At 45.0% G+C, this 25,823-nt stretch overlaps 1 protein-coding gene across 1 annotated transcript in view; it reads left to right on the top strand.

Moving 5' to 3' along the window:
• Positions 1-25,823, top strand: part of LOC112550233 (syntaxin-binding protein 4-like) — a gene marked incomplete at its 3' end in the record, with an annotated part of 93,979 nt that overhangs the window by 29,627 nt on the left and 38,529 nt on the right. The window contains exons 3-6 of the mRNA XM_025203591.1: positions 5,293-5,366; positions 18,557-18,652; positions 19,820-19,889; positions 20,876-20,950. Coding sequence (XP_025059376.1) covers positions 5,293-5,366; positions 18,557-18,652; positions 19,820-19,889; positions 20,876-20,950 — 315 coding nt within the window. The remainder of the gene's footprint in view (positions 1-5,292; positions 5,367-18,556; positions 18,653-19,819; positions 19,890-20,875; positions 20,951-25,823) is intronic.

Genomic DNA, 25,823 nt, shown 5'->3' with positions numbered 1-25,823 from the left:
ACGTTTTGATTATTTTTACATTTTTAATCAAATTTTGTTTTTTTCTATGAATAAAATTAAAATGTGGAATAGAGTTTAACCACTTGAATAGAGTTTTAACCACTTAGAGACCTGGGTGGATTTAATAATTTTTAAACATTCATCAAAATTTTAAACATTAGGAAATGGCAAAATTCTGAGTAAAATATGAAATAAAGAAATAGCAGAATTTGTTAGCGTTCTTTTGCGCAGCTCTAGAATTTGTTATTAAAGTTTTAATATTGCTATTTTGAAAGCTCCTTGTAGATATAGGAATCATCCTGTCAAGTTGTAACAACATCATGTGACTTCACTGGCCAATCACAGAGCACAGAGAATTAATATTGACTAGAGTATGCTCTAAGATGTAAGTGTGAGGGGGGAAAACCCTGAGGGACTCCTTGCTGTAGTAGGTATAAAGTGCTTGGTGAATAATTATTTCCAGTCGTAAACAAATTTTCAGAAATCGTAGTTGGTTCCTTAGCAGGTATAAACTATTTAAACATATCTGCCCTGAAACTTGCACACGGGTGGTCTGTGAGCATTAAAAAGGAGCTATGTTAAGTGAATAAATACGTTGTTAGGAATAGTATGTTTAGCTTTAGCTTTCCATTAAAGATAGGCAAACATCAGGCTAGAGTACTGAGAAACCAGAGCTTTTCCCTCCTTCCTTCCCCACAAACCCCAGTTCTCACTAGGGATTGTTCATTATTTATTGCTTATTATTTGCATTATTGTGGTGCCTAGAAGCCCCAGCTGACTTCTGATGCCTGTTGTGCTGGGCACTGTACCTACAATCTCTGCTTCTAAGAGTTTACAGTCTAAAAAGACAAGCCAAGCCAAGGGTATGAGGTGAGGGAGAGGAAGAGAGGTGAAGGGATTTGCCCAAGGCCATACAGTGACTGTAGGAGGACTCCATTTCTGGACTTTCCATCCATGTTTTTCAGCTTGGATAGTCAGTGACCCAAGAAGAACTTGGCTAATTTTGCAACAGTTGGAGTTGGGGCCAAATTAAGCCACAATTCTATTTTTATGCAGTTATAACCAGACAGGTTTTGGCCCTTCAGCTTGATGTTTCTGAGCTATTAGAGCAGAGTTCAGGAGAACCAGAACCAGAGGAAGGTACGTGGTGAATAAGCCTATCATGGTCCCAACAAGATACACGTGTCCCTCTAGGAGTTGGCACTCACACAAGGCAGAGCTCACCAAGAACTCAGTCCTGCTCCTCTTGAGAACCATTTTCCATTTTAATGTGAAATCCTCTGAGCCCTATTGGATCTTGAGTGTGGTTTAGCTGATGGATAGAGGAAAGCAGTTGATATCAGACCAACTATTTCAGGTTCTGCCATTGACTCATTATGTGGACTTGGATAAAGCACATAACCTCCTCACTCAGTGCTTCAGTGTCTTCATTTGTAAAACAGAGATTTTCAAATCCTTTGGGAAATGCTTTGAGATCACTGGATGAATAGTTATTTAAGGGCAAATTATTTCTATAAGCTCTTAGCAGCTAGTAGCACCACCAAATTTGATTTGCTTTTCATTCACTGAGCAAAGCTGTGGACCAAACAAGATATTAAAGAGGAAAATTGTAAGTGATACAGCATGTTATTATTTGAAAAGCTTTGGTACAGATTTCGACTGTTTAGAGACATTGGCAGCACATGTCCTGGCTTGAATGCTGCCTGTCATGCATTGGTTCATAAGAGGAGATTGCAAAAGTTGAACAGTTGAATGCATCAAAATAATTGCTCTGCTGTTCTAATTATGGATGAGCAGTGCTGCTCTGTGGGGCGGGAGACGAGAGGATGAATATATATATATAGCTCTTTTCCCTGCTTGTACAGGAAGCCTCTTCTGATAGGCCATGTTAGCTTTGCCTGTCTTGCATAAGCTTTAATCTAAAGTTAGAGATGTTTTTAGTTGATCTGTGTTAATGTTGGGTGGAATTAACAAGCATAAAAGAAGATCATGTGACTGCCCCTTTTCCATTGCTTTATCGGACTCCTGCCAAAGCAGATTGACTAGAATCCGTCAGGGCTGGGCTGAAATCGCACAACTCTAAGATCGAGATGCCAGCAATCGCAGTCCTTTACAAAGGAGCCATCATTATTAGCAGGTAATGCCTCCAAGCAGATAAACTGACTGAATGTGAGTGGCCTTTTGGAGGAGGGTAAGGAGATGAACAGAGGGGAACTTTGGGGAGCGAGAATACTGAATTCCTGACTATGTCATAGGTATTTAATGTGGGATCAACTATTTGCTGCTGTTGCTGGGCACTAGAACTGCTCAACTGTAAAAAACGCAGAGCAGATTTCTTTGTCTTCTGTAGGGAAGTGATTTAGTAGGAAAGGGATGGTGTGCCTATTTCACAACTTAGACAATGATGCAGAATGAGAAAACCAATGGGAGTGTCTCTGTTAGGATAAGGCAGAAGATTTGCCTCATCCAATCTTAAAGCTCTCCCCTGCCCCTTGGTTATTTTCTGTGATGTTTATTCCTTCTCTCTATCCTAGACTAAGGAGCAAAGGTTAGGGGATACTGAATGGTTGTGATCTTAGTTTGGAGTCACCTACAAAGCAAGGGGACAGTAAGGATGAAAGGGAAAACCATTTTAAAATAGGAAAGAACATAAAAAACCTCAGCAGCAAAGGCATGTGAACTAGCGTGTTATTGTACTTGAGTCACTGCGCTCCTACAAGAGTCTCTCTTCCTCTTCCTTGATTCCCAAGGTGGGACAATGATTAATGGATAATCATACTTTTCTGAGTTCTTACACATTAAGCATGAGTTTGTCAATGCTGAGGTCCATTTGCTTCCACCACGTCTTTTTTAGTCCCTCACTGGGTCCTTGAGTTGTCTGAAATCTGAAAGTTTATTACTTCTGGTCTTAGCACAGTTTGTTTGGGGTTTTATTAATGTATTCCATTGTTTGCAGATCCAAATTTATGTCTAATCTGGAAGCAAATTTATGTGTAATCACCTACTTACCTATTTTATGAAGCCTCCATAGCGATGTTCCATTTTGGTTTGAATTAAGAGAAAGAGTCCCATGATTAATGGTACTCTTTCCTCCGACATTTATCCATATAATTCTGAAGGATTCTGCGGAGTAACTTTAATTCACTTGATTTGTTAGTATAAACTAGAGTAGCTTGGCTGAAAACAAAGGAGCTGTGCCCTTTTATAGTTTAGAATGTAGCCATCGATATTTATCTAGTGCCTTGAACATGTGCAATATTACATACGTATTAAGGATGATACTAATAAATGTGTGGGATAAGGATTCTTTAATTCAATCTTAGTTCCCAGTCAGGAAATAAGGCTTGGATATATCTGTCTTGAAGGACTATTTTCAAATTGCTTCAAGATGCTTGGCAAGGATTTAAATGCAGGAAAAGAAGCATCTGTAGGCTTATGCCTCTCATTACCTGTTCAGCTTACATTAGTTTAATAAATCTTCTTATATATCCATTTCTGTGCCTTTGCTGAGCCCAAGCTCGTATTTCAGTTCTGCTGTTGAATGAAGAGGTACTCCTTTGTCCTGTCAGGTAACCTCTAGGAACTAGAGAATTTATGGGGGAGGTTGAACTAGAGAGGATTTCAGTACTTGGCTGCCATCTCGAACACGTGGATGCTTCTGGCTTGTTAGTTTAAAGTCCACCATTCTCATGTAAACAGTTTACCGTGAGAATGTTCCTAGAGGACCATGAGGAGAAAGGTCTGTGCTTTAAACTGCTAGGGCTGATTCTAAATAGAGCGTCAGTAGCCAAAATTAAGAAAAATGTTGCAGGGGGGGATAGCGCCCGATACAGAAGTCAGGTGCAATTCAGTGGCTTGATGTAGCCACCAGTCCTCCATCAAGGTCCCACTCAGAAGTCCTCAACATTGGTCTAATTCTGTTTCCACTGAAATCAGTCTTGGTTCCTATTATATTTTTCAAAGAACCTTTATGATAGGAGCCTGTGTTACAGGGCTGCCTCACTCAGGGAGCTTATTTTTGCCTTCACCATAGGTACTGTGCTTTACTATACCATGCTGTTTTATATTCTACTATGCTACACTACACTGATGAAGTATTGTTGATTGTTGCAGGGTGGAAGATGGTATGTCCATCATGCCTGTGCTGCAAAATGGTCAGAACTGCTGAATCTTTGTGCTAATGGGAGGAGATCAGAGTTGGAAGATACACAACCTCTTGACCTTTCCAAACTGTTTTGAAGTTATCTTGTTCATGCAAGTTTATTAATATCATGGATCACTTATTTGTTTGGGTGACTGGGGATCCCAGGCTTTGGGGATCTGGAATTCCTGATTTAGACAAAACCTGGTCAGAAATTTTTTGCTGAATTTTCAGTGGAATCAGTTACTATGAATTGTTTGTCAAGGGTTTTTTGAGTGATAGATGTGCTTTAGCTTGATGATTATGATGGCAGCCTGGCGTGTAGGAGACAGAAGTTTAAGGTGTGTTACTCTGTCTTTTTTGAAGTGATCAGGGATTAAAACCCCCACAAAACCCTCTGCTCTAAGTCAGGCAGAGCAGGTACTTTGAGTCTCTCACCTCACAGGACAGTGCTTGAACCACCAGGTTATCAAAAAAAATGAACGTAGGTATGTGAACATTGCTCATCCTTGTTATTGACTTGGGATATGTTTTAACACCTGGGTATTGATACAGCTTGGGCTGTGGTATGTTTGAAATCACATCCAAACTCCTTTGTTTGCAAGATTGGAGGGTTTTTTTACAGTAAACCCTTTCAGGATATTTGCCCAGTTTCATCTCATTTCTGCACAGGTTTATATGTTAAGTAATTCTCCTAATCTGAATGGAGTTATTCTACATCAGTGGTTCTCAGCCTATTAAAACATTTTTTAAATGGATACTCAGGAAGTAAGCTGTGTGGGTACAGCCCACATAACACATTGAGAGCTGCAAGTGTGGCCCACTATGGCAAATAGGTTGAGAACCACTGTTCTACATAAATACTTGAGGAACTGAATACAAACTGTTTCTCCATATCAGCTGTGACTGTGGGGTGTTGGTGACCATAGCTGGGTTTGCATATGTTAGTTTGTAATTTTGTGAATATGTATGCTTTTGCTGTCTGTCAGCTTGGACTTCATGTGTGGATTTGTGTCTTTCACGCTATGCATGTTTGCATGGCTATAGTAAAGTTATGTGTAGGGACTGTGAGTTTCTGTATGTGCGTGTTTATTTGTTGTCTTGTGTCATTAGTCATGGCCTCCATAAACTGTATCTGGTTTCTCTTCCAGGACACTAATGGGACCATATGGAATGGATCGAACTGTGCATTGTATTGATTTCTGTGACTGTGCAAATGGGCTGGGTGAGTACCACACACACAATACATGAGTATTAAAGGAAGTGGAACATCAACTCAAGATTTCAGTGTTTTAGTTCAATATCACCGTGTATCATTCTAGAATGTACAACATTGTGTTGCCTCTTGGTTGACATCTGTAGTGTCTGCAACTTGGGGGTATAAGTGTTTTTAGTTTAAATACAGAAACAGAAGGTGTAAAACCTAGCTTCTCTTCCTCTCTGACATACACTTCCTGAGCAAGTCTTATAAGCCCAATTTTTCTAAAACCTCTATTCTTTAGCAGGTGGAAATCACTCTTAACTTCAAGCAGATGATCAGAACAGATACAACATATAATTTCTGACCATAGCTGGGTTTGCATATGTTAGTTTGTAATTTTGTGAATATGTATGCTTTTGCTCCCTGTCAGCTTGGACTTCATGTGTGGATTTGTGTCTTCCTCATTCAGGTTACCCAGGTTTTTTGTCCTGGGATGATGCACCCTGTGACTTCTGTTTCATCAAACATGCACTGTTCTTGCCATGTGCCTCCACAGATAGGGATTAATGCTAGTGGGCCAATGAAGAGCCTGATGATTACTCCATGCCGGTGCAAAGGGTTCTTATGGCAGTACAATGCTGATTTGAGATTAGGAGATTCCGAGTCGGAATTTTTGTCCTTTAGGTTTCTTGCTGTAGCAGGAGACTCTTCTCAGTGTATATTGGGGGTTGACATGGGCCTGAAGCCGATATGACTTCTGCCTGCGTTAGGAAGAGCTCTGTGTCCTTATGGAAGGCTCTTTAGTCTTTTAGGGACTGAATATAAGGCGTTGACATTCTGACTGAGAGAGGGCTGCATGGCCTTTGTGCTGCTTCAGATGCTTGGCTTTGCTTCTAAAATGCTGTTGATGCTGTATAAGGGGGTAAGGGTGCTGGTTCTCTTGTAAGGAATGGGTACAAAGTAATTTTGTTGGCCAATAATGTTAAAACAGTTTCCCCCCTCTTGATGTTTGAAGGTGTCTGAGTGTAATACTGTTGAGTAATCACTGATTTGAATAGCCAGATTGAAATTTCTGCTGACATTGTTGGGGATAAAAGAGGATTTATAGATACTCTGGCTATATTAAACTATTATTACAATTGATGTATGGACACAAAAAGGAAGCATCTTTCAATACCTAATCAGAGGAGGAGTTAAGAGACTGCAATCCTCAAACGTGTGTGTGTGTGTGTGTGTGTGTGTGTGTGTGTGCGTTACACTCAAATTTCTTCAAATATATAATTTTACATGGTATTTCACCCCTACATTTTCCCTACTGGAGTAGCTCCATTTCCTAGAAATCCACATGGGTGACTTGTTTGTGAGTCCATTTTAATGTTAATCAAAATACTAGGTAGAGAGGAACTTTTATGTTCCAGATTCTCAGAAGAGAAAGATTTGTCCTCTCTGAGATCATTAGTAGCAGCATTTGGCCTTGGGAGAAGACTAATTGTGTCTTGCTTTGATGCCCAGGGGAGGGGTCTGTAAGCCACCAAGGGTGAAATTCACCAAGGCTGTGCTTCACCAAGGCTATGGAGTAATCATCATTTGTCTGGAACACAGGCTTCATAGAATCATAGAAGTAGGGTCGGAAGGGACCTTGTAGATCTTCAAGTCCGGCCCCCTGGCTGGGCAGGAGGGAAACTGGGCTCAAGTGACCTCAGCCAGGTAGGCATCAAGCCGCTTCTTAAAGACCCCCAGGGTAGGAGCCAGCACCACTTCCCTTGGAAGTTGGTTCCAGATCCTAGCCGCCCTAACTGTGAAGTAGTTCCAACGGATGTCTAATCTAAACCTACTCTCCAACAACTTGTGGCCATTATTCCTTGTTATCCCGGGGGTGCTAGGGGAAACAAGGTCTCTCCCAAACCCTTCTGGTCCCCCCTAGTGAGTTTATAGATGGTCACAAGGTCCCCACTTTCAGGGTTCACTTTCAGTTTCATTCCCTTCCACTTGCCGTGTCTTAATACTGCCAGTTTAGGGATTTTAAACAGTAAAGGAAGTTTGCATGTTCAAAAATATTTTCCATTCATATTATAAAAATAATTATGGAAATCTCTTTCCTGGTTTTAGGTCTGTAAAACCTGTTCTTACAAAACTGCCCTTAGGCTGAATGACATTATTAATGTCTTGGTAAACAGATATATGGAAAGGGGATGTCACAAAAGTCAGGACAGAATCTACAGGTGGAGATCTGTGATGGAGGTAGTGAAATGCAAATAAGACCAAGGAATTATGCTAAACAACCCAGATCAGATAAATATACATATAAAAACCCTTTTGTTATTTCCCCCTTTCTGTGTCTTACACAGTGCTTAGTACCCTGTCAGTGCTTAACAAAGGATAATTCTTATAAGAAAGCTACACCTTCCACTGTTCTATGCTAGTTAGAAACCTAAAAAGACAAGCATACCTTTTCCCCAGAAAAGACGTATGTGAACAATTCCTAACTTGTATCCATTGATCATGACAGGAGCTGTGTGCAAGGATATTGGAGCAATGTCCTACATGGAAGTGTAATTAGTTGAAATTCTGTCACACACCAAATACGTTTTGTGCAAAAATCCTGGGCATGCTTCTTCAGGGGGCTGCCCTTGGCTTTACTACAGAACAGCCCTCAGAAGCCTGCACCTGTTTGGGAACACAGCTCTGGCACTATGTGACCTGCATGCTGACTATGGGCAGAGTAACCCAGCCAGCTGACGGATCTCTTAAGCCAGTGGTTCTCAACACTTTTTTTTTTTTTTTACCAGGACCCATTTGTAAACATTGATGGCCAGTCCTGACCCAGTGCCCCCCACCCCCAGCTGAATCCCCCCCGCGTGGGGGGGATAGGGAAAGGGGTGCACCAAGCAGCCTTTTGCAGGCTGGAACTCTGACAGCATGCAAGAGAAAAGCCAGTTTCCCACTTCTTTCTCCTTTAAGGGAAAATTCATTTTTACAGTTTGTTGATCCATTTTTTAAGTTTGTTTGCAACTCTTTCATATGTTCTTGTGACCCACTTTTGGGTCATAACCCATGGGTTGAGAAACACTGTCTTAGGTTATAGCCAGAGGTAAAATTTCAGTACATGTAACACGGAATAGCTACATTTAATAGAGATTATTTGGATAACGATTGCAGTGAGGAAGACACAGCAGCACAGGCTTCAGCAAGGGCTGCCAGCCTGAATAAATAATTAGGGTCCCTTGTGGGCTTGACTAGCCCATGCCACAGCATCTTTACTGCTGTTGTTCCCTGTGCCAACTAAAATAAAGCTAGCTCAGGTATGCCCACGCATGCTGTAGTGAGACCATCCTCCTTCACTTCAGGGCTTGCAGTATTCAGGGAATATTTTCTTCTGCTTTTATTAGGATCCCATAGCAAGAGGGAGAGGGGAAATCATTCGTTGCGTCTGGGTGCTCTAAATACTGCTCCATCCCCAGAACCCTTCCGTGAAGGTGCTTCCTTGCCCTGGATCCAGACTTGGGGCTGTCTTCATCCTTGGCTTATGGGACCTTTTGTTAGCCAATCTAATCTCTCCAGGCCCTGGCTGCTTGTGGCCATGTCTACCAAGTCCAGGAGTTGGTTGTGTAAGGAACCTCATTGCTGCATCTCTACAGGGAAGCCCAGCACTGGCTACTGACCCTACAAAAGTTATCCGTAGCAGCCTAGGATGAAGCACAGTCAAGGCTACTGAGGATGTATAGGCTTGGCATATCTTAAGCAGCTTCCACTAGGTGGACCTTTATGGAAATCCATCTGTCCATCTAGCTGAGCATCTGGGGATCACTGTGGACCTTATATCTTATGCCCCACCCCGGGTGCCACTGTACCCATTTGTACCTAAGGGCAAGGATATACACTCAGGTCTCTTGTCACTCTTGGCGAATCAAGCTCAGGGTATGCAGCCAGACTTGGAGCCCCACCCATTGCCAATTTCATCTCCATACTGATATGATTTAGCCTGTTTCCTTGTTTAACATGATGTCTTTAGCCTAGATATTTCTTGGAATTTATAAAATACTCCAGGGTATCAGCCTGGGTAAAGGAAAGGGTCTAAGTGATTTAAAATAATCTAGGGCTAGGACAAGTGATCTCCAATTAATTCATTAGAGGGGATCATTACAAATACCTATGTGAGAAAGTACTGGATTAGCAAGATTATACAGCTATCTCTCCATTATTTTTTCTCTAGGTTTCAACTTGCAGATAGTTAGCCCCATCTTCAATCCAAAATTGTGATGATTCATTTTCAAGTGAGCCATGTAATAGTTTCCTGAACTTCAGTGGTTGAAATTCTACTTCATTTTGCGGTGGTCTAGAGTTGAATAGGTCTTAAGAGACGCACAGAAAGATACAAATGCTGCCTTGTGGAGTGGTCACCAACAGGGGTCACCAACCAGTGGATCTCGATCCACTGGTAGATCTTGGAGCCTCTTGTGGTGGATCTTGGAGCCTTTTGGAGTCGATCCAAGGCTGGAGTGGAGGGCTGAGTGCCCGCATGAATGCATGCACGTGCCCCAGCCCAGCAAGTCAGTCCGTGGGGGAGGAAAGGGGCGGGGGCTGTATCAAGGCCCCCGCGGTGAGGGACAGTGCCACAGAGGCAGGAGCAGGGGTGAGTGGAGTAGGACCTTGGCTGGGTAGGACTTACCTGCTGGGGAGGCACACCCCCAAATCATTTTTCTCCCTCTGCCTTGATCTGTACCCCCTTCCCTCCACACAGACTTACCTGCTGGGTGGGGAGGGAGGGGAGGGGTGGGGGGGTGGCACATGGTAGATCGTGGGTTGCTTTTAAATACCAAAGGTGATCTTCTGCTTAAAAAGATTGGAGACCACTGGTGTAGAACATGAAATAAGGAATTTAGTGTTGTTAGAAGTGCTGGGGAAAAAGATGAGGGTAACATTACATCTGGTTAAAATTGGTAAAATTCAATGACATTGTCCCCAGTGTTTTCTTTGTTTATGAGAACTGGTCAAATATTTTCTAAGATCAATGACATTTTCAGAATTTGTAAAATAGGGGACAGTGTTGACAAACTTGCCTGGGATGTTTTCTTGTTGTAGTAGCTCTAAGTGAAGTCAGTAACAGAACAGAACAGTTACTCTGTGGGACCAGTGCATAGCATGATGCCATACTGTGTTCACTGGGTAAATTGACCAATGAGAGAACCAATTGCAGGAGCAGTTATAAAGTAGCTGTTGCCTCTCAGAACAGCTGTAGGAGGACATTCTTCCCACAGAGTGTTGATAAGAGGGGACATGGCACTGGATGATCCTTATTCTTGGGATTTTGTTTAGCAAAAATCAAAATCTGACCAATGAGCTTTTACAGAACCTAAATCCAGTTTCCTTGACCTGTCGGGAAGGTTAGTATCTACCATGACTTTGATATGGGATTTTTTTTTTTTATCTCTTCTTCTTTGGTTATCACTCCAAACAAGGATGATGTCTGCTTGGGGGAGGATGGCTGAAGAGTCCAATTCATGCTCTGCAAGTTTTCCCACAGATATGACAGGTGGTGCTGGGTGGGGGGTGGGGGGGACACGGGACGGGACAGTTGTTGGCCAGGATGTACACTTTCCTTCCTCCTCTGCTGTTTCTCATCTTCCTGAGCAAGGTGGTTCTCTCAAAGTGTGTTGTAGCTTGATGTATGGTGCAGCACCACTGAGACCAGCCCGCACTTCCCAGTTTGTAAGGTTGATGCCACCCTTTAGGTATGCTTTCAGGGTGTCCTTGTAGTGCTTTCCCTGTCCTCTGTGGGTCTTCTTACCATGAATGAGTTGAGAGAAGAGGACTCGCTTCCAGAGATGAATGTCAACCATCCACACCCAGTGGCCAGCCCAGCAGAGTTGATGCTTCATGATCTTTGCCTCAGTGCTGGTTATTTCATAGATTTCATAGACATTAGGGCTGGAAGGGACCTCAGAAGATCATCGAGTCCAGCCCCCTGCCCAAAGGGCAGGAAGTCATCTGGGATCATAGGATCCCAGCAAGATAAGCATCCAGTTTTCTCTTCAAGGTGTTCAATGTAGGCGCTTGAACCACCTCCGGTGGCAGGCTGTTCCAGACCTTGGGGGCTCGGACAGTAAAGAAATTCTTCCTTATGTCCAGCCTGAAATGGTCTTGCAGTAGTTTATGACCATTCGACCTAGTCATCGTTATGTTAGCTGCAGACATGATGCTGGCATTGGTGCAGTGGTCTTCCCATCTAATGTGAAGGATCTTCCTGAGGCAACACTGATGGAGCCATTCCAGGCACTTAAGATGGCTGCGATATGTCACCCGCATCTCACACCTGTAGAGGAGTGTGGAGATAACCACTACATTGTAGACTGGATCTGTTGTGCAACAAAAATCATGTTGGTGTTGCCCTGTGATGGTCTAAAGCCACACTGGGATTCTGGAAGGACATCTCTTGCAAAGGGAAGAAGGCGATTCAGAAGGATGTGAGTAAGAATTTTCGTAGCAACAGTAGTTCCCACACACTGACTTGTCTCCTTTCTTGAAGATGGTCTCAGTGCTGGCATTCTTTAAGTCAGGTGGAGCTTCCTCATTAACCCATATTTTGATGAGAAGTTAGTGAAATTTTTGTGCTAGTGTTGTGCCAGCGGCGTCTGCAGGCGGTCTGCAATCCCCGCTGGCCGCTGCCAATGCTGCTGGCGGCGGCTGTGAGTGGTCGCCGATCCTTGGTCGGTGCTCGCCACCCCCCACCCCCCCACTGCTGCCAGTGCCAGCAGCATCTGTGAGAAATCTACTGCTGCGACCGCCGCCACCGTGCTCTTGCCGCAGCTGTGCCCCCGCAGCTTCTGGGGGCACGTGCTGTTCAGGCTTATAGGCAGCCACCAGGTTGCCCCTGAGCCTGCGCTTTTCCAGACTGAAGAGTCCCATGGCTCTCAGCCTCTCATCATAAAGCCTGTTCTCTTGCCCTCTGATCATGTGCATGGCTCTCCTCTGGACTAGTATTGGACGCAGTACTCCAGCTGTGGCCTCACCAAGGCTGAGTACAATGGGAGGATGACATCCTGAGATTTGCTTGAGAAGCATCTATGGATGCAAGCCAGAGTTTTGGTTGCTTTACCAGCTGTGACATCGCATTGGTGGCTCATGTGGTGAGTCATGACCCCCAAGTCCCTTTCAGCTGTGGTGCTAGTGAGCGTAGCACAGCCGAGCCTATAAGTGTGATGTGGGATTTTTTCCCCAGAGGTGGAGTACCTTTCCTTTTTCTATACTGAATGTCATCAGGTTTTTATCTGCCCACTTTCTAAGCCTGTCAAGGTCAGCCTGGACCACCAGCCTGTCCTCAGGTGTGGACACTTTACCCCAAAGTTTGGTGTCATCGGAAAACTTGGCCAGTCTGCTTCTGACACCAATGTCTACATCGTTAATCAGGATGTTAAAGAGTACAGGTCCAAGGACGGAGCCTTGGGGGACCCCACTGGTCACGGAGCACCATGATGATTCACTTCCATTGTTCACCACTCTCTGGGTCCAACCTCGGCGCCAATTCCCCAGTCATCAGACTGTGATGTAGCTGAGCCACAGTTGGTCAATTTTTCGAGCCTTTCTGTTTACTATCTCATTGATTTGGAATTTATAGGGATGTCAGAGGCAGAAGCCATCAATGAGCAAGGTATGAAGCATCGGTGGGGTTGCTTTGTTAATGGAAATATTACTTTCTGTGCTGGACTGGCCATAACTCTGTGTACTGTGTTTTATCTGAACTCTACTATTCCAGCTTCATATTTAGAACAGTAAAATGTCTGGGAGAGTGGATTTTGGGGAAGATTTGTTAATTAAACCCAGTGTTCTTAATCTCACTGTCCAAAGCCAAGAGATTAGAAATGGGATTTAATGAACCCATGACAAATCAGTCCCTTCTGTCTTTTCCTGCCAGACAGAGTATGTTGTTCTGTACTACTGTGTGGGAGTATCATAAAAACCCCTTCATTAAAATCATGTCAGCTATGCTAAAGCTAGTGCCTTCAAAGACAAAACTGTGTTGTGGTAGCTGACTAACAGAGAAGCTTCAATATAGGAGAGGTTCTTACCTAGCTCTTGCTCTATAATTGCCCAGTGAGCCTGTATAGAAATCTAGTCCTGATTCTGAGTTATGGTTTTCCTCCTATATGTCACTCCACAGTTGCCAGCAATTCCTTCCACTACCAAGAAATTACTGTGGCAGTCTGGTTAAGAATTTGCTGATGGAGTGCAGGTCACTTGAAGTGCAGCTGGCACTGAGAAAACATGACTCATTTGAAATTATGCAATCCTGGCTGAAATTCACAGGACATTGTAATAACAGGAAATTTGAGATGGAAATATTAGAACAGCACTGGCAGGAAACACACTGACTCTGAGTTCCCTCCCACTGCCAAGGTACCAAGTTTAATACTGATAGGGTGCATCTACATGTGCGCTTTAATGCACAATAGCCTATTTTACTGTGCATTATAGCATCACATAAAAACCATGCAATTACACGAATGCATAGTAAAATAGGCTACTGTGCATTAGCGTCACTTAAAAAGTGTGCACATTTGTTACTGTGCATTAAGGCAGGCTAACACATATTTGTTTAGTACCTCACATTGAAGGTACTAAATTTAATGCATCTTAGGAAAAGTGCCTTAATGCACGTGTAGATGCATCCATACAGTCCCAAATGTGAGGTGGTAGTATTTTCAAATGAAAATCTATGTCAAGCTTGTGGTGATGTTTGTTAGTGTGGCAAAATATTTGAGGGATCTGCATTCCTGTTGCTAATCTTAGTTGCTAGGGTCAGAAAAACTCCATCTAAAATTAAGAGCCTTTGTTGCTTCTGCTACATTCTCACCACTGGAAGCAGTGTCAGTTTCAGAAATCTTTCTAAATCATCCACTGGAGGTTGACATACAACATGCACCAAGTGACATACAACACAAAGCGAGGTTTCTGTCTACTGTGGTTAAATCCAATGTTTGTTGGACACTGTTTAGCTGTGCAGAGAGCCAGATCTCTCTCCCTCTCTCTCTTTCAAAGACTGCCATCCACAATAGTGTTCCTAAGATACAGCCTTAGCAGTGTGATCAATGATATAAGAGTTGGGTGAACCATCCACAACCAACAATGCATGTAATGAGTTCATTTCCAATTCTGCTCGTGATTTATCCATCTGTGGAGTTAGATTTTTGTGACTTTCTCTAGCTCACTTGTTAACCAGCAAAATATAGGCCGCAAGCTGGATCCGGCCCACCAGGCCATTGTATCTGGCCCACAGGGCCCCTAAAAGTTTAGTAAATTAATATTTATGTGAACCGGCTCCCTGTCAAAGCTGGCTGGAGACAGGGGGCAGGAGGACCCAGAGGGAGCCCTCAGCAGGCTTGAAGGCTTGAGCAGCCCAGCCCCGCCCACCTGCAGCCAGTTCAGCGCTTTCCTGCCCCAACCCTGCTCCAGCACCAGGTGGTTGGGGCTCCCAGCTGCATCCCCAGACCACAGAGCATGGGACCACATGGGACTGTGCTCGTAGGGGTATGTATGTGTGTGCGCATGTGGGCAGGCACAGGGGCAGAGTGTGTACGCATGTGTCTGTTCATAGGGTGAGTCCCACACGCAAACCCCTCCATACACATACACCTACACCTCCCTTTGCACTGCCATACACAAACCTCAGCCACCCTCTCCGCCATACTCACCCACCGGCCACGTACCCACAGCCCCACAAACCTATACCCACCGCCCACAATATACAAAAATAAGACTTCATTTTAAGCTATGTGCAGTCACCTCTGTGTACACTACACAAACACATGTAAATTACGACAAAAATATTTTTTGAAATCAAATTAATGAATGTTGTAGATGATCACTTTTTAGAATTTAATTTGGTATTTTTCTGGTTCTGAGATAGCAAAACCCCTTGCTGAAAGGAGTACTTCTGGGGGCAAGGGGAGGAACTTCTGGTGGCAAAGGTCAGGGGTTAGGGGGTGGGACTTCTGGTCACAAGATGGCAACCAGGGGTCAGGGAACCTGTCAAAGGGCAGGGCTACCCATGCAGCCCTTGACAGCTTGCCAAAACTCGATAAGTGGCCCACCACCCAAAATTATTGCCTGCCCCTGGTCTAATAAAAGATATCACATCTACCCAAAGAACCTTGCCTGCCTTGTGTATGTATAGCGAACATAAGTAGATAATTACTGACAAACTTGTGTTAAAAATAAAAATAATACCAACAACAACAATATTACTATTTTGTGAATTCACCATTTTGTTCTTAGCTCTAATGAGATGATTGAGCTTGCTTCTTGGCAGAAAGCACATGAAAGTTTGATAGGAAAGATGACAGTTTCAGTCTTAGATCTCCTTCAACATTCAGTTTGTTTTTCTCAATACTAAGGCTGAAAATCCACTTTCACATAAATACATGGTGGTGAACAGCATCAAAGCTTTAATGGCCTTATCTGTCAGATCAGAGTACTCCTTTTTTAATTTCAACCAGGATCAGGCAAGAGATTCCAGCTTGAATTCAAGTTTCAGTCCCCTGTCACAGGATAACTTGAGTAATTGCTCTTCTTATTTAGCTGTTAGACAAGACCTAGAGTTGCAGTCTGCTACAAAGGGGTTATGTATCCACTCATTCTCATTTCCCATTTCAGGAAAGTACTGGAAAAACTGAGATTTGAGTGCCAGCAAGTGTTCCTTGATTTTGTTTCACATCACTGTCCAGCATCAACTTGTTTTTAGCCAAAAGGTCGTCAAGGGTTTCAAATGTATCAAAGTCATCTCCTCTTACTTGAGGAACCTGGAGTTTGAAGCTCCTTGATGAAAGCCATCACGCACAGTCCCCTGCATACACAGGCAACCATTCACCTAGGGATTCCCCCCAGATCGCCCTTATACATTTGTAACCCTAGTCATGGTGCTAACCATGGCCATGTCCAGATTCAGGGTTCTGGGGTGTAAAACAGGGTCAGCCTTCCAGCCCCTAAGGCTGGGGCCACCTCTCTGTGGAGTGTTTTCTTGTAGTTTCCCCACACACGAGTACATACAGTCTAAACATTTACAGTTTATTATTTACAAAACAGCCAACGTATGAATTAGGGATGTGTGAAATTTCACCTGGTGTTTCATTTCGAAGCTGTTTCGATGTGTTTTGAGCTCGAAACAGTGAAATCAAAATGAAACAAAAGCCTTCGAAACAGCTTCAAAATGAAACAAGGGCACTTGAAACGTTTCATATTTCGAAGCCAGACTTACTTGGCTTGAGCGCTGGTCCCAGGCAGCAGCAGCAGCCTCCTGTCATCCAGCAAGCAGGTCGGGGGTCTGCCTGCACCCCTGGGAGGGCTGCAGGGCTGTGCCGGACTCCTCCCGGGGGTGCAGGCCCCGGATCTGCCAGCCAGATGACAGGAGGTTGCTGCTGCCAGCTGGGACCAGTGCTGGGCTCAACTCACATCCGGCGCCAGGAAAACAGGTGCTGCCATTGGCCCCAGCTGGCAGCACCAGCCTCCTATCATCCGGCAGGCAGATTGGCAGCTCACCCGCACCCCCGGGAGGAGTCCAGCACAGCCCCTGTGGCCCTCCCGGGGGTGTGGGCAAGCTGCTGATCTGTCTGCCAGATGACAGGAGGTGGGTGCTGCCAGCTGGGGCCAGCGGCAGCATCGATCTTCCTGGCACCGGCTGCGCCTAGCATTGGTCCCAGCCAGCGGCGCCAGCCTTCTGTGATCTGGCAGGCCAGTTGGGGGACCCCTGCACCCTCAGGAGGAGTTGGCAGAGCCCCGCAGCCCTCCCAGAGGTCTCCTGATTGGCCTACCGGATCACAGGAGGCTGCTTCTGCCACCTGGCGCAGCTTGCATCCAGTGCCAGGAAGATTGGTGCTGCTGCCAACCTCAGCAGGCAGCACCAGCCTCCTGTCATCTGGCAGACAGATCGGGGGCCTGCCTGCACCCCCGGGAGGTGGCAGGGGTCCAGGCCCCTGATCTGCCTGCCTGATGACAGGAGGCTGGTTCTGCTGCCTGAGGCCAGCGGCAAATCAGGATGTGCAGGGACCCACCGCCACACTGAGGATCAGGGTGGTGGCCCGCACCCTCCTTGGGTCCGCTCTGGTGCGGGGCCTGGGGCAAATCAGTTTTTTGTGTGGGGACCCGCTTCCACCCCGGGATCAAGGCGGGGGCCAGTCCCTGCATGAACGGATTTGTCTCGGGCCCTGCACCAGAGCTGACCCGAGGAGGGTGCATGGCCCTGGGGTGGAGGCAGGTCCCTGCATGAGCTGATTTGCCCTGGGACCTGCTGCTGGCCCCAGGCAGCAGAACCAGCCTCCTGTCATCCGGGAGGCAGATTGGGAGCCTGCACCCCTGGGAGCAGTCCGGCACGGTCCCCATAGCCCTCCCAGGGGTGTGGGTGGGCCCCCAATCTGCTTGCCTGATGACGAGGCTGGTGCTGACGGGTAGGACCAGTGACAGCACTGATTTTGCTGGTGCTGGGTGCAGGCTGCGCCCAGCGCAGTCCCAGGCAGGAAGTGCAGCCTCCTGTGATCCATTAGTTGTGTGCAGATAAGTGGAGATCCTGTTTCCTTTTCAACTCAGTCCTCATTCAGGCAAACGTCCACTGATTTTTAGTTAGTGTGCTTTTTCAAGCATAAATGTGTCATTTGGTCATCTACCAAATGTATCACTACTTGTGTTACATCTGAGTTGCATCATTATTTCTGCTATGGACTCCTACAGCCCATTATACGTCACAAGATTGTCCCAGTAAACTTTCTACTGCATAGACCATTTGGATGCAATATTTTCCCTTCCTAAAAACATTTTTAAAAGCAAGACATTGGTCACGGAACTGTTTTGCTGGAAGAATTGAATAAAACACAGGTGACTGTCATTGCAGTGAATTTGTTATTCATACCTAAATGAATGCTTGTAATAACCTTTTCTCAGGCTTTCCCCAGTAATAACTGGTATTGATGAAAACCTTGGGAGGTAACAGAACCCCAAGTATTATGGTAATTACTCTTGAATGGGTTTATATTCAATTTGCCTTGTGTACTCGTTAAAGTTTCATCTCCCTACTGAAGTCTCTGGAAGTAAATTGTGAGTGGTGGAGGGAAATGATGGTTTACCACGCTTGGAATGATCACATTTTACAACACTTCACAGCAGTGCTCTTTTGGGACAGCTGTTATTTGTTGCTTTTGCTTGTACATAATAAAAACCTCTCTTCCTAGGTATTAAGGTAATTGGTGGCATAAAGGAGCTCACAGGAGAAGAATATGGAGTTTATGTAAAGAGGATCCTACCAGGGGGTGTCGCTTATGTTGATGGTGAGTTAAACAGGGAAAGAAAGCCAGTAAATATTCAAAGCTCTACGTAACTAGTGCGCTATCCTTATTGATCCTGGTTTGATGCTTCCTCATATACAGGCAGTCCTCAGACTTACAACATGATTGGTTTCCGAAAACCACGTCTTAAGTCAAAACGTAACTCGGAACCAATTTTCTCATAAGAAATAATGTTATGAATGGGGGATTGGTTCCTGAACCAAGGCCCAATATCCTATTTTCACCAAAAACACCCCAGAATTTTGTACTTGAAGGATTATAGATGAGTAATACAGCTACATTGATGTATTTATATTGTAAATAGCAATCATATTGATTTGTAAGGACTTCTTTGAGGTGATTTTGCTGGACTTTTTGAAGGGTTCTTGGCTGGAGTCTTCTCAGGAGTCTTGGCTACAGGTTTTTCTGGAGTCTTGGCTGCTTTCTTAAAGAACGTGTTCAAGGAAGTTTGGACAGATGTTCTCCAGGGAGACGGACGACGCAGTGAACTTGTTCGCTGGTGTGGCATCACATCGGATCAAGCGTTGTACAGTTGAAACTGATGTCAGAAAGTTGAAACAGGGTGTCTATTTATAAATGTTGTAAGTGCAAAACATTGTAACTCAAAACGTTGTAAGTCAAGGACTGCCTGTACTCGCTTCTAGATATTTGGACGGATATTTTACTGTGGTAATTCATGTTGATCAATTTCAAGCCTTCTCTCCTGTGTCTAAGATGTTTAAGTGATTGTTTCATGATTGCAGTACTGAGACTCATCCATGCCAGCCCACAGACTCACTTCATTGTTGGATCCTTATCCACTGATGATTCTTGGTGCCATTAGTTGTTTCCAGATAAGTGGAGATCCTGTTTCCTTTTCAACTCAGTCCTCATTCAGGCAAACTTCCACTGATTTTTAGTTAGCATGCTTTTTCAAGCATAAATGTGTCATTTGGTCATCTACCAAATGTATCTAACAAAACAACCTATTCGAATTGTGCGAGAGAGAGTCTTTCCAGGTATAGGTGCAGTTCCAGGTTAAGAAAAAAGAAAGAACCCCCCACCAGTACATTTTCTGATATGCATTTGCATTTCCTAGTTACTCAAAACACAGCACAGGAAGTACAAGTATTAAACATCCATGTCGTGTCTTTTGGTTTATTTGTTTAGGACGCCTGCAACCAGGGGACCAGATCCTGGAGGTCAATGGCGAGTCTCTGATTGGGGTTACCAGTGAGAGGTACTGTTGCTAAGCAGGGACTCTGCAGGCATTGCAAATGTATGAGAATCTGCATGGTGGGCTGGTATGTGGCTTGCCTGAAAGATCCTGCATGTTGTGTGCGTACACAAAGGGCTGCTGCTTTCAGTGCCATTCATCTAACAGTCTAGGCAAGGATCAGAGTCCCTATACAATAATTCAAAGATGAAGAGATGTGAAGGCCCCAGTCTGCATTAGAAATGACTTTCATCTTTATTCAAAGCACAAACTGAACCTGTCCACAAGCTTCTTCTGAGGTCGGCAAAAGTAGAGGTCACTAGAATCTTTCATTTCTTCAGCCTCTGTGCACCAACAGTGTGATGGGCACTGTACAAATACAGCAGCCAACCAAAAGTACTTTATACCTCCTTTCTGTCTCCTGGGTCTGGTCAGCTCCATAGGCCTCAATGTTCCTGAGCCATCATCATCACACGGAGTCCCCCAGAGCAGTGATTCTCCTGCTTCCAAACCACAGGTTCCTACTGACTATCCATAAGAGTCCTGTAGAAAGTACAGGGTGTTTGTCACACAGGTGAGCTCCCTGTGTCCAGCCACTAGAGAACAGAGACTGCAGTGGCTGCTTGACTTTGATTGTGTAGGCACTGTGCATGTCTGGGAAAGAGCATTTAAGAGACTGGAAGTCAGGGAGGATGTATTTGCTTCCTGCACCTCCTGTTACCTGTTCAGGGACCCCAGCTACTGCAGTGGTGAGGAGCAGCAGGCTGTGACTTACCTTCCCTCCAGCCCTGCTGCCAAAGAGGGAAGTCATGGCCACCTGAAAGATGTTCAGTCCCCTGGAGGGTCTTCTCCACCCCCCAAAAATGAAGCCGTCATTCATGTGGCTGCTGTTGAGGTTTCCATGGCCCACTGCTGAGTTTGGCACAGACTTTGATGTACTGATATGTAGTCTAGTATTATTCATTCTTTGTTGCACACGAGAGCTCATTCTTTGTCCTGCCTTCCTGCAGAGCTGTGGATATCCTCAGAACAGCCTCCGCCACCAGCCATATGCGCCTTCTCATAGCCCGGGATGATGATGCCAGGTAAGTGTGCATTGAATTCTTCCCACAGAAGAATACACTTGCACTAAACTATATATTCCTATGAATGAGTAGGGCTTGGCTAGAAAGGTTAAAGCAGAGTGCAAGCGTTCCCCTGGACTCATGCTGAAAGCTGCCCCCAGTCAAGCCAGCTATGCATGAGTACCTAGTCATGGAAGCTGGGGAATCCTGATCTGCCCCAGCCCAGGTAACATAAGCAGTGCAGTAGGTTCATGAAGGAAACTCCAGCAGCCATTAGGCTCTTCCACAGTGGCTCTTGTATCCTGCTTTTAGAGTAGTTAGAGGGATCTTGGCCCCTTCTCAGCGGGATTGGCCTGTGAATCTGTGTAGTAGCATCCTCATTCCTCTCCCAAGGCTCCACCCAGTCCCTTCCCACCTGCTCCTGTAAGCTTGTCTCACCTACCCAGGCCAAAGATTACGTAGTAGAAGCCCTTCCACCTGCTACTGAGCTTCTTACACTTTTTGCTCCATGGGGCAGTGACCCTATGCAGGTGTAGGCAGGTTCAGTGCTTGATCCTTGACATTCTAGTCTCTTTCCTCTGAGAAGAAGGAAGCCCAGAAGAATCAGGGGTTGTTTCCACAGTAACTATGTTTGTTTCTTGGCCAGTGACCCAGGAGGCAGGTTATTTGCCATAACCCATGTGTATTTGCTCCCAGCTGTCCAGGCATCTCGACACATTTCCAACACCATATATTATAGCAGATGTTTCCAAAAATATATGTGTGCATGGCTTTATTGGAGGCTATGGCTGTTTCATGCATCTGTCAACTGTGCCTCCAATAGATTGCTGTAAATGGATAGGATGCAAACACTGAGAGCAGCCAAACTTTAAACATTTTATTTGGTCTTTGTTTGCTATTGGTTGTCTGATAAATCTGCCAAAGGTTATCAAGAGGGAGAGTTCAGCACTAATCAGTTTAATTTTTTTTTAAAGATTTGCAGAGATTTTGCTTACATAATCATCTCACAAAATGTTTAATACATATCTCCAAGATTAAAGGGAATGGAAGAGAGGGAAGGGTTTTCGGCTTGCTGTTTTTTCTTTTTCTTTTTTGATCCCATATTATCTTTTAGCGCTGTCCTTGAGCTTGGGGGAGTAATTGACTGTCTATCCACATTGCTGTCACAATGCTTGCTGACACTGATGCAGCCGAGGCTAGTGGCATGTTTGGTTTTTGTCCTGTTTTGGATCAGCTGTGCTGTTCTAAGAACAGCTCAACCAATCATTGGAAAACATATAGAGCCTGATTTTATGCTGCAGCATAAAGGGGCTTTTATGTAAACAAGGATCAGGCCTGAGTTTTTTTATAGCACCCTGAACACCAGGGTCCCAATAAAATTGATGCTGAGATCAGAGGCACGTGACTCATAAGTGAATGTAGGCAAGAATGGCACATCTCTGAGAGTCTTCTGTTGAGTTGAATGAGTATTCATTAACACAAGCAAGGACAAGTAGAGTGTGGGGTGGGGCAGTTTGTACTGCTACTACAAGGCAGGCAAGTTTTGAGTATTCAAGACAATTATTTTCTCTGTTTCTGATTTCTCCAGTTATACCAGCAACAGAGGCAATAGCCATGGCTGTGCAAGATCCTTAACATTACAAGTGAAGGAGCACAGGCTTTGGGAGAGAAGGGAAATTGCATCATAATGTTTAGCAAAACAGTGTGGACAGAGAATAATCAGCATGGACACATTAATTTACTCCTGCGTAAGCTTGTGGGGTCAGAGTCTGAGCTCAGAGGCATTAAAGCCAATGAAATTACACTAGGGAGGACTGCAGCTTAGTCTGTCTCTTTGCAAGCTTAGTACTGCAGCTGTGCACATATGGGAGGTTTTTTGCACAAGCCTGTCACCGGAGGTCTGATAACTTAAGACTGTATTCTTACAGCCCATCAGTAGACCAGAGAGATGCTGCAGGTGGGCCATGAGGGCAGGTACATGAAAGGATCACAGGAGGGTTGTACTCCTCCCTCTGAATGCTCCGGTGGCACCAGGAAGTATTGTATTGAGACGTTACACTGCCCCACACATCCGCCTCCTGAGCAGGAAGCAGTATAGCTGCCTTAGTGCCAGTCAGCAGAGCTGTAGCCCACCCGCTACACTGCATTAAGGTATGCAGCAGTGACTGCACTTCTTTCAGTTCAGTGTGTTCAGAACTCTGCACAGCGCTGCCTTGTGCCATCCTAATGCTTCTCTAAGGTGGTGACCCCACACAGCTTCCATTGCCAGTTCAAGTGAACTCAAGAGGATCAAAAAAGTTGAGAACCTCAGGCACAAAATACCTGTTATGGTAAACAGTATGGTTCTGATTTTTGAAGGCACAATAAATCAGGCCTCCAGTGTTTCAGATATAAATGATAGAATTGATTGAGCCTTATTGAGTGCCACCAGAGAAATAGGGCCCATGGCTACTGCCAGTTTTTCCTGCTGTTAGTTGTGACTGCAGAATTGCCTAGGCAGTAGAAGAGGCAGGTATGAAATGCAGGCCTGGCCTTGTAAAATGCTCCCTTTCAGGTCTTCAAGTCTGAGAGAGTGCACAGAAGTATTTTAGTATTGAAGCCAGAGCATTCGGGTTGAGCTTTGAACTGTGCCAATGCTTAACGAAAGGGGTTGGTAACCTATGGCTCATGGTCCAGATCATATCTGCAGAACCTTTGTATCCGGCTCAAAGAGCCATGGCTTCAGTAGCATATGGGGCAGGAACTGTGCTCATGCCGTGCCATAGTTGGATGCCTGGGGCTTTGGCAGAGGGAAAGCTTTCCCTGTGCTGTGCTGGGTGGCAGGGAGAAGTGGTGGAGGCAGAGAAGTCCTCTTGCTCACCTGTCTCAGGCCCAAGTTTGAGCATTCTGGCTCCCTGCTGGAAAACACTGATGACCCCTGCTTAAGGATGTTTGAATCCATGGCTTTGATTTGTGCTCCTTTCTGCCTGATTGGTATAATTTCTTTGTGGCTCTCTAACTGTTGCTTACTCAACCCAAGCCTGATATATACAGTAGATCCTTTTTTCTGTAAGGGATACAATGGGCATTCCAATTTGACAGGTGTATCTTTATGAAGTTGAGCCAGTTAGGTGGGTTGTCTACACCATACCATCTGGAATGTGGATTGTGTCAACTGCATCTTACTGTGTATAAATAAGGCATGTAAATGTGTTTCCTGAGTCTCTTTTATTTCAGTTACTGTGCATTTATTTAGTACTTGCTAATATACTACTTGCTAATATGCTACTGCGCAGTAGTGCCTTGTGTAGATACACCCCGTGTTTTCAAGATTTTTTTGCTGAGATTCTTATGTGATTACTTGGCTTCTAGGGTTTCGAGAAGACAGTGAGAACTCATGATAAGCCTGTCACTTGGCAATGTTGGTTGTCTTAAAATCAGTGCACATTGTGATTGCTGTTCTAAGCAGGTGTTGGGCTTCCAGGGTCTTGTACAGGTTGTATTTATCAAGATAAGTTATTAACACTAGGGCTTAAACTCCTCTCTCCCATCTAGAGAGCAGAGGCTGAGGTTTCCAGAGATATTCCTGCATAACCTTAGATGGAAGATTGACCTTTTGTGCTTCCCCAGAATACAAGGGCATCACAGAAAATGCATCATAGGATAAAATAAGAGTATTCCGCTGACTGATTGGTCCCCTGCTGCTTAATTTGTAATAAAATCAGCCTGTAGCTGGCTGCTGCTCTCAGCCACTTTTATCTGAGTGCTCCTCATGGATCTGTCTGAGGCTGTACACACCTCAGAGCTCTGTACAAAGACCCTTCTGTTACCCTAAATCTCAGTATCCTTAGTGGACATTGAAGGACAGTATCCTAAGTGGATACAGTATACTTAGTGGACTCTCCCTATCTCAGCCTTTCTACCAGTCAAATAAGGCAGGCATTTCAGTTGCACAGGAACCTGATAGGATCAAGTATTTCAGTAATAGAGCTGGTCAAATACCAGATTAAACTAAAATAAATGGAACCAAATGGGGGGCTCAGGTCAGGGTCCTGTTTCATTTCCTATTCCCTAGCTTCATAGCTGCTGTTTTTGGAATTTATGCAGCTTGTGATGCTACTCCACCAGCGACGTGGGCCTGCAACTGTCCGTGTGGTCACTGAGAGCGCTTGTTCATGTGATGGGGATTTAGTTTTTAATTGAAACCCACCATTTCAATGTAGGAGTTTCTTTCACTGTTATGGCAAGGGGCCTGATCCTTATTTTTTTTTCCTGGAGGAGCCTGCCTATGGCTGGCAGGGGGGGAAGCTGCCAGCAGGCTGAGCGACCCTTGAACTGCAAGGGGCCCTGGTCCTTCCCTCCATGGCAGTGGCACCCCTGGGGCTGCCCTGGCAGGCTGCTAGCTGATCGGATGCTACTCCAGCTTGGGATTGGGGAAGAGTTGGATCAGGCCAGGTGCTGCCTCTGAGCTGGAGCAGCACCTGGCTTGCTAGCAACTTGCCTGGGTGGCTCCCAGGGGTGCTGCCACTGTGGAGGGAAGGATCGGGCCACCCCTGACCACTCAAGAAGTGAGAAGGCTCTGTTGGGGGGTGGGGGGAAGGATTGGACCCCTTGCCACTTCTGCCTATAGCAGGCACCTGCTGAAGGCAGAAGTGGTGAGGGGCCTGATCCTTTTTTTTTGCAGAGCCTGCTCACCTCTCCTGTGGCCGGGGGTGGGGAGGTGGGGTGAGCTGATTAATAGTTGCAATGTATCATTGCAAACTAAACTACATCAGGACTTAGTTTAGTTTGCAACAATGCAAACTCATTTAAACCCCCCAAAACTCCTTCACATGTACAGTGTGACAACATTAAGCCACACAAAGTGACATTTTTGTCATGTGTACATGGTAATGGTGTCACATGTGCAAGTGCC

This window comes from Alligator sinensis, unplaced genomic scaffold (assembly GCF_000455745.1).
Source record: "Alligator sinensis unplaced genomic scaffold, ASM45574v1 scaffold404_1, whole genome shotgun sequence".
NCBI classification, from domain to species: domain Eukaryota; kingdom Metazoa; phylum Chordata; order Crocodylia; family Alligatoridae; genus Alligator; species Alligator sinensis.
The sequence above is the reverse complement of the archived record's forward strand: the minus strand, read 5'-3'. Positions and strand labels throughout refer to the sequence as shown.